This window comes from Musca domestica, unplaced genomic scaffold (genome assembly GCF_030504385.1).
Source record: "Musca domestica strain aabys unplaced genomic scaffold, Musca_domestica.polishedcontigs.V.1.1 89, whole genome shotgun sequence".
In the NCBI taxonomy this organism is placed as follows: Eukaryota; Metazoa; Arthropoda; class Insecta; order Diptera; family Muscidae; genus Musca; species Musca domestica.
Window position 1 is genome coordinate 1,259,390 of NW_026712430.1, and position 9,584 is coordinate 1,268,973.

General features: G+C 35.4%; 1 protein-coding gene across 2 annotated transcripts; it reads right to left on the reverse strand.

Annotated features, from left to right (window-relative positions):
- Positions 1-3,148: 3,148 nt before the first annotated feature.
- On the reverse strand, positions 3,149-7,677 carry LOC101892033 (GILT-like protein 3). 2 transcript variants are annotated; one of them, XM_005177660.4, is made up of 5 exons: positions 7,398-7,677; positions 3,883-4,041; positions 3,652-3,819; positions 3,449-3,589; positions 3,149-3,383 (listed from the first exon to the last, which is right to left on the reverse strand). In XM_005177660.4, exons 1-5 carry the CDS (start codon positions 7,449-7,451, stop codon positions 3,279-3,281), a joined length of 627 nt encoding a protein of 208 aa, XP_005177717.1. In that variant the 5' UTR covers positions 7,452-7,677; the 3' UTR covers positions 3,149-3,278. The 2 variants fall into 2 exon arrangements, with proteins under 2 accessions (XP_005177717.1, XP_058987450.1); XM_059131467.1 differs by lacking the exon at positions 7,398-7,677 and adding an exon at positions 7,152-7,238.
- Positions 7,678-9,584: the final 1,907 nt, after the last annotated feature.

Here is a 9,584-nt window from a genome sequence, read left to right on the forward strand (position 1 = left end):
TTTTATTTTGTGGTGAAACCTGAATATTTCATTCATGTTGTGTGTGTTTTTCCCAATATAGTAATTTTTTGAAAAATGCAGAATAAAAATTTTTTGCATATTTAAAAGTCTTTTAGAAACTAAAATTCTACGGTACAGAGTTGTATTATTTTGGTTTCTTTGAAGTTGAGCAACCTTTTTTATTGATCAATGGCAATAACCATGGTACAATAAAAAGGTAAGGTAAAGCTACCAGCTGATTACAATATTTTTTCTAAATGTGATAAATTTTTTTCTAAAGGTAATAAGAATTTTTTCCATGGAATTGAAGGATTGATCAAGTTGGATAATATTATTAAAGCTTATCATTCATTATTCGCGCTTTTTAATCAATTTAAACAAAAAAGAAACATGTTAAACAAGTTAGAACAGCCTGTTGATTCTAGTTTTGAGTAATTCTGACAGAAAGCCTCAGGGGTGTATTTCCGACAACATCTATCGGAAATATGTAATAACCGTCCTATGTATTTTAATTTTATTTTTTTTTTTCTGAAATTACAAAACTTACTTGATGCGACTACATTAGCACAAAAAATATGTGGCAAACAATGTTAGTCTGAACATAACATTAGACCATAACAACAAGAGATATGTGAAAAACCCACAGCATTGCCAGATGCGATATATGTTAGCATTAATGAAAGAAATTTGTATATTGGGAGTTGCCAAGTTTGAAATGTTGGTCACTAGTGGCTACTTCGACATATATCCGTAATGCTTCTGGTCCCGATTATCGCGCGAATTCGACAACATTGAATTAATGGAAAGTAGTTTTTGTGGATGATTTAGCTAAATATTTTTGATTGTTGTATACTTTTAGGCGCTAGGATATAATTAGTTTTTTAATGTCTCCGTTATGGGTTAACCGATTTAGTTATTTTAATAAAGCTTTTTACGTTTATTTTCCACATCTCCGAGTCTCAACCGCTTTTGTTATACCCTCCACCTTGAAAAAGACAGTATTCCGTTTGTAACATCCCTTCGTCGTAGACCCAATAATGATTATATATCCATAATCAGCATAAAATTCTAAGACGATTACGGTGTACGTCTGACTGTCTACCACATTATTGATGTATTGCTTGAAAATTTGGCAGAACAATTTGTATTTTGTCTAAGATGATTGGTATTGAAAACGAGATATATTGGTCCACGTTTTGGAGTAGCCACCATATAACAGTACCTCTTAATATTCGGAATTTTGATGATTTTGTCACATATTTCCACGGATTTGTCTAAAAATTGGTATTTGTTGGTCATAATGGGTTCTAGCTCCGATGGCGAAAATCATCAAGACATCGAATATTGGGAGGTACCACAATATGGGGCATATTAAAAAACGTGGAACGATGTATTTAATTTTCAATTCCAAACATCCTAGAAACAATACAAATTCATCTGCCAAATTTTGAAGCTCTACGTCAAATTATGTGGGCTGTATTGTAATTTCGTCAGATAGGTAGACTGACGGACATTGTTAAATCGACTCCGAATTGTATGCTGATTAGGAATATATATACAGGGTTGCCCATATTCGACGGACCCATCTGGCAACGCCATAACTTTTGACAGAGATGTCACATCGCTTAATGACATACCGCGTTTGAAGCGTCAGTCCAAACAGATTTTTACCATGAACCACGCCACGCGAGCGCTCTGAAATAGTTGAAATTTACATTCAAGCAATTTTGGAACAAAATTATCATGACCGATGAAGCCCATTTCACATTGAATGGGAAAATTCTCAGGAGATTCAAGAAGTGCCTCTTCATGACGAAAAAGTCACAGTTTGGTGCGGCGTTAGTGTGAAAACGGTCATTGGGCCGTTTTTCTTCCAAAATGAAAATGGCCATGCTGTTACCGTCAATCAGGAGCATTATCGCGACATGATGACCAATTTTGTGATGCCAATTATTCGTCGAAAGCGTATGAGGCAGTTCTGGTTTCAACAAGACGGCGCTCCACCGCACACAAGTCGCATAACAATCGATTTTCTGAAGAATTTGTTCCATGGGTCCGTCGAATATGGGCAACCCTGTACCTATAGACCCCATAAAGGTTTACGATGAATATCTAGAGATGTTATAAACGGAGTGACGGAGTTAATATACCCTCCTTTTCAAGTTAGAGGGTATACAAATAAGGAATTGAAATAAAGGGATTTGATGGTCCAATAAAGTGCGTATAAAAACAATTAAAAAAGCTGTAGGTTCGTCCGGACCGAACTTTTAATACCCTTCACAATTTGGAACGAATTTGACAATTTTCAAAAAAATAAAAGCCGTTAAAAATTCTGTCTAAATCCTAAAAATACTGAATATAGCCATTATCGTAGGGTCTATACAACGACGTGGACCTGCATTGGCACCATTTGTTACAAGCCATAACAATATAGAAATGCGACACTTGACAAAAAATCCGCGAATATTGTAGCTAAAATCATCAAAATACCGGGAGGGAGGTGCTATTATATGGGGGATATACCAAAACGTGGACCTGCACAGACAATTTTCTGCCATAGGCTGAAGTATCCATTACGAAATTGAAATACCAAATTTTGAAACAATTCCGGTGAATATTGTCGCTAAAATCATCAAAGAACCGACTATCAGTAGGTACCGTTATATGGTGGCTATATGAAGAAATGGACTTGCACAGCCAGTTTTCTGTCATAAGCTGTAGCATCCGTTACGAACTTCAAATACCAAATTTGAAACAATTCCGGTGAATAATGTCGCTAAGTACCGTTATATGGGGGCTATACGAAGTCATGGACTTGCACATACAATCTTTTGTCATAGGCTGTAGTACCCATTACGAACTTCAAACACCAAATTTGAAACATTTCCGGTGAATAGTGTCGCTTAAATCACCAAAATACAGAAAAAAGGGAGATACATTATATGGGGGCTATACCAAAACGTGGCCCATTTTCAATGCCAAAAGCCCTGCAGACATAATATACATTTGAGTAAAATTTCATTAACCAACTTCATTTCGTTCGGAAGCTAGAGTGATTTCCACATACTATGATGGTATACCACATACTATGATGGTATCGCAGGGAAGTTTTCAAATAACACGTCCACACGCGAAAAAAATACATATGTATACTTCGACGTCGAACTTGACATATCTTTTTATTATTAAAAGCACAACTATTGTTGATAGAATATCACAAAACGCAGCTATTCTTCTTATTCTATTATAATTATCAAATTCTTTGGTAAAAATCCCATTCAATAGCAATCTTGTAGATACACATCATACTTCTCCTTATATTTACGGCAAAAGACTTTGGCGAAATTGTGCAGAATACTTCTTTGTTTCCATATGTCAAAGACCTAGCAAAGAGAGAACAAAAAACAAATACAGAAAATGAAAGAATATATGGTTATGTGAAACTTACCCCACCAATAGCAACGGAGGGTACAAATGTCATATCAATGGCATCTGTCATATTGCCATATTTCTTCAAAATATCCACAGTAGTTCGGGTGGCCTTGCAGTTTTTGGCCGCAGTAACATCAATGTTCAGTTGGGTTGCACACTAAAGACACCAATATATATTTATTACACAGATCATATGAACTTATTTTCCATCCAACTCACCGTATCAATATCGGTGGAATAACCATTCAAGAGACATGTAATCATATCCAATTGCTCCCGCATTGTGTTATGTTCCACGATGCAGGCATGCAGAGCATTCAATTCACATTCCCGTTTGCCATGTTGACAGAAAAGTGTGGTTACATTATTGCTGGGATTCGTCCAAGACTTGAGTGGATAGGATTATAAGAAAACTTATATCTGAGTGCGGAAATATTCATCACAACTTACCCCCACTTTTCCGTAGGGTATAAATACCAAATCAGTGAACTGCAACAGACTACCATCGATCATGGCGCCATACAATTGATTGCGTACAAAACGCATACTGTCCGGACACAGGGTCTCATAATAGACTTCCACTTTTAATTTATCGAATTCCAATTCGGCCTGAAACGAAGGAAAAATTATAACGAATTAGAGCGATTAGAGTAAATAATGATCTACTAGAACCACAAACAAATATAAGTCTAACCGACAATCGTCGTTATGTTTGGAGAAAAATTTCATTTGAGACGCAGTTGGAAAGCAACTCTTATATATACCTACTAGCTGAACCCGGTGCCCTTCGCTACCCCTCTTGCTTTTATATGCATTCAAAGTTCAGAAGGTAGGTACCCTCACGTGAACATTCCACATACAGCTGACCATGAGAAAAGCAAGAACATGCTATATTTGGTCTGCATGCACGAAGAGTTGGTATTTGGGATTTATTAATTGTCATAGCAAATGCCAACCGAACAGGGAACTGCAATCTTTTCAAGTTAAACGGCATTTTTGTAGCTATTGGAGGAATTCTAGGTAGCAAAACATATAAATTAAGTTCTATCACACATTCCAAACTTCATCGAAATTTAACATTCTAGTGAGTTTGGAGCATCAAATACTCGAAATCAGGGGTAAATGTATATAGGTACTATATCCAAATTTGTACCGATTTCAATATAATTTTACAAATTTATTTCCAGATTTCATTGAAATTAGAAAATATAATTCTTCGGCACATGAAATCGGTCGAAAATATATGAAAAAATCTGAACCGATTTCAATAATAATTTGACAAATTCATTTTTGTTCTCAATAACGTAACACATTCCAAATTTGGAGACTGTATCTGTAATCTGATTTCAGCCATATTTTCTAATGAGATCGTCTGAAATTTCACACAAGGAGTTCCTTCTCATTATTTTACGCCCTGGAAAAATGTTACGCCCTCATACAATTGTACCTCTCGGTATTTGGATGATTTTAGCAGCATTTTTAATGGAATTGTTTGAAATTCTACACAAGGAGTTCTCTGTGAGTGCTTTACCTCCTTAAAGAGAATTGTCTATATAGGTCCACGATATCACCAATATAACGGTACCTACCGATATTCGTTATTTGGATGATTTTAGCAACATTTTTTAATGGAATTGTTTGAAATTCTACACAAGGAGTTCTCAGTGAGTACTATAGGGTCCACGATATCGTGTAGCCCCCATTCTAGTATGTGGAATTTTGATTTGATTTTAGCCACATTTTTCAATGGAATATATACAGGGTGAGTTGAAAAAATTGCAACCAATTTCAGACTGCTCTCATTCCTAAGCCACTCGTCCGCCAGTTGTTAAAATTATTCCACTGACAGCTCATTATATTGTTTACAAGCGTACAAAAGCATTTTGGAGAGAATTTTCCAAAAAGAAAGTTATGTTATTTGGCTGGAAAACCACAAGAGGCTATTGTTAGAGCAATCCAGCATCTAAATGTGAATAAATCTTTTGTGTCTCGTACTATCGCTCGTTACCTTGACCTGGTAGCGTATCCCGACGTCAATGGAGTGGACGGAAGAAAACAGCAACATCAGTAAAAATGGTTCAAAAAGTAAAGAAGCGACTTGAACGAAATCCGCGTCGCAGTGGCCGAAAAATGACTCGTGAGCTGAACATATCGCAATATTCAATTCAGCAAATATTGAAAAATGAGCTCAGGGTAAAGCCATCGAAATTCCAAAAAGTGCAAGAACTTACACCGCAACAGAAAGAAAATAGACTCAAAAGAGCAAACGAGTTGCTTCGCTTGGCCGAAAGTGGTGAACTGCCGAATTTGGTTTTCTCCGATGAGAAAAGATTCATTGTCCAGCAGTTTGCAAACAAACAAAATGATTGTGTTTACTTGCCAAAGAGGTCAGCTAAAAATATGCACCTTCGGTTGGCCACCAGAACTCAAGCGCCGACCATGGTGATGGTGTGGGCCGCCATAACAGACGATTCCCGCACTCCGCTCGTATTAATCGACCGTGGCATCAGAATAAATGGCGAATATTATCGCGAAAATATTCTGGAGAGTGTATTAAAGCCTTGGCACGCAAACATTTTGGCCGCAGACCTTGGACATTCCAACAGGACTTAGCACCATCGCACTCAGCACGCGCTCTCCAAGAATGGTTACAAAATGAGGTTCCTCGTTCCACCAAAATCTCCGGATACCAATCCGTTGGACTATTGTGTCTGAAGTATTTTGGAAAGCAAGGTTGGCACTAAGAAATACCAAAGTGTCGATCGCCTCAAGCAAGCGCGAATGGGCCAAAGTATGGGCCAATGGGCCAAAATACCGCAGAGCAACATTCGGACAGCATGTGACGGTTTCATTGGCCGTTTGAAGGCCATGCCAAAGGTGACCAATTCGAACAAATCTAAACTTATTCTAAAATTTGATGCTTTGTTACAATTGCTTATTTGGTAAATGAGACTATGTCTTATATTCTGCCATCAATTGTTACATTCTGTAATCAATTATTTTAAAAGTGCCTTAATTTTCTCCTTTGAATTAAAATATTCACTAAGTCCAAATTTGTATTTCTATGAATTTGATTGATGGCCACAGGTCCAACTTTGTAATTTGTTCTTGCATCCACAAAATACGTTATCTTAAAACAAATATTATTTTCATCTTTCAATAATTTAATTTAATTTTTAAAACGTGTCGTTGTTTTTATTGTTCTTAGCAAATTTAAACAATATTTGATTTCACATTTTTAATGTATTTGAACTCACTAATATTGGTCAGCACTAAAACTGCACAAAGAAATGATTAGAAAACAAAAGATTTTGTGTCAATGCGTCAGACCGCCATATAACGGTATCTCTCGACATTCGGTGTTTTGATGATTTTAGCCACATTTTTCAATTGGATTATCTGAAATTCTACACAGGGAGTTCTCGGTGAGTACTTTCCCCCCTGAAAGAGAATTTTCTATATAGGTCCACGATATCGTATGCCCCCATATAACGGTAGCTCCCGATTTTCGGAATTTTGATAATTTTACCTACATATTTTTTATGGAATCGTCTGAAATTCTTCACAAAGAGTTCTATGTAAGTGCTTTACACCCTAAAATATAGGGCCATGATATTTAATATTATTTAATATTTAATTTTCTCATTTTAATCAGAATAGGTCCACGACATTTAATATTATTTAACATTTAATTTTCTCATTTCAGTCCGACTATTCACCACATCCAATTTTATATTTCCAATGAAATTTGTTGATGGCCAAAGGTGCAACTTTGTAATTTTTTCTTGCATTCACAACTAATTACAGTAATTTCTTACAAGCATCTTACATCTTCAATTCAAATTAATCTTATAAAATATATATTTTTCAATAATTTAATTCTTTTCATTTTTTACAAAATTTGGTTGTTTTTATTGTTCTTAGAATATTTGCACAATATTTGATTTCACATTGAACTCACTCACATTGGCCAGCACTAAAGCTGCACAAAGAAATGATAAGAAAACAAAAGATTTCATTATGTCAATGTGTCAGACCGACAGTCAGACAAAACAACCAGCCAATTTTAACACACAAAAGCAATGACGACGAATTTTGTTGTTCTTTATTAAAACAAAGAAGAATTTTATTTTTCAAAATTCAAATAGAATTGAATGAACTTTTCTTTGGCTTTGGTTGCGGTTGGTTACAATTTCCAGGGCGTCTTTCCGCAACGACTTTTACGATGAAACTAAGGCGAGAAATTAAACCGACAAAAAAGTAATTTCATTCCTCACATTGATCTATTCAGAGCCATTCATCCAATCCAATCCGATCGGTCTAAGTTGTGATACTTTGTTTTTTGTTCTCAGCTTGTTGGTGGTGGTGTTTGAACGGTTTGGGGTGATCACTCCCCCCTTACCGAAAAAAAAACAACAACAAAGCAAATTCTCCAAGCGAAATAAATACTCAAATTTGGTTGATATGAATGCGAGAAACAGAGAAACATATACATAACTACTTGGAAGAAATAATTTACATATGTACATACATGTGTATGTATATTATAAGGAGATCAAGATCAACACACATTCATACATGTAAATACAAAAAAACATTTGGAGCAATGTTCTTTTAATTGGGGTTTCTATGCTTTGTTCACTCTCAAGCATATTTACATACCTTCATACATACATATATGTTTGAATGGACATATCCTCAAACATATCTCTGTGCAACATAATACACACACACGGTGCGTTGATGAGCCAGACATGGAATGCAATTGGTCTTTATCAGTTTTTGTTAATTATTTTTTCATTACCATTCTTGTTAAAACAAAATTTGCTGTCGTCTTTGGTGGATGTTGTCTTAATCGAAATGTTTAAACAGATTGTTCAAGGTATTAATACAGCTGTATTCAAGAAGCCGTTTTGAAGAATCGTACTCATAAATTAACAGCACTTCGTTGATTGGCAAGTATGTTACGTCACTTGATTCTCTCATAGCTGAAGAACAATGATAATAAAAATATTTTAATTGGTAAGTGGGATCTGGTGTTACCCTACACAAAAACAAAATTGAAAATAAGTAAGAAAGTGATATAGCCGGGCTGCGCCGATTATGCAATACCCTTTACAAATTCAGCAGTACATTAAATATTCCCAGAGAGAACCCTCATTTATATGAGGATGGAAGATGTTATGACTAAATGTCTTTATAACACTGTGCGACAAAATTAAACTTTTTCTATAATTAAAGAACCCAGTAGATTATAAAAGTAGAGCTAAAAAGCAGAAGACACGTATGTCGGCTTTTTAAAAGTTTTCATCGTAAAGTAAACCAAAAAGATAGGAAAAGTACCACATTTTATGAAATGTGTGGATTAAGATTCCTGCGATTCCTGTCAATGCGAGCACTATTTTGGTTGACAATTTAACCCTCAATCGAGTCGCGGAAATGGTATTTTTGGTCCTTTTTTTAAGATACTGTTTAAAACACCCTTTAAACGGGATCAAGGGAAGTTCAAGTATTCAACAAAAAAAAAAAAAAAAAAAAAAAAATATTTGCCATAAAATTCTACTGTAGAATGGAAAGAAAGGGTTAAAGCCGTACATCATGTGAACTTGGGATGTCCCGTTGTATGGGTTCTATTGGGAAATATATATTAAATATCTTCGGAATGTTTTCCGCCTTCTACAAAAAACCCTCTTAATAAATAAAATAAAATAATAAAATCATGCACTCTGTTGTACCAAAAACTAAGACCTATATTTATAGTTTTTATACCCTCCACCATACTATGGAGGGTATATTAATTTTGTCATTCCGTTTGTAACTCCTCGAAATACTCATGTCAGACCCAACAAAGTATATATATTCTTGATCAGCGTAAAATTCTAAGACGATTTAGCCATGTCCGTCTGTCTGTCTGTGTGTCTGTCTGTCTGTTGAAATCACGCTATCTTTCGAACAAATTAAGATAGAAGGCTAAAATTTTGCACATATGTATTTTTTGCAAGTAGGCAGGTTAAGTTCGTAAATGGGCCATGTAGGTCCAAGTTATCATATAGCCCCCATATAACGGTACCTCCCGATATTCGGTATTTTGATGACTTTTGCGACATTATTCACCGGAATTGTTTCAAATTTGGCATTTGAAGTTCGTAATG

Coding starts and splice junctions, on each gene's coding strand:
- LOC101892033 (XM_059131467.1), bottom strand. CDS start 7,223: ATGCAAGAAAAAATTACAAAGTTGCACCTTTGGCCATCAACAAATTTC. Junction 4,042..7,151: donor GAAATATAAAATTGGATGTG/GTGAATAGTCGG, acceptor CCTTCGTTTCAG/GCCGAATTGGAATTCGATAA. Junction 3,820..3,882: donor TACCCTACGGAAAAGTGGGG/GTAAGTTGTGAT, acceptor TATCCACTCAAG/TCTTGGACGAATCCCAGCAA.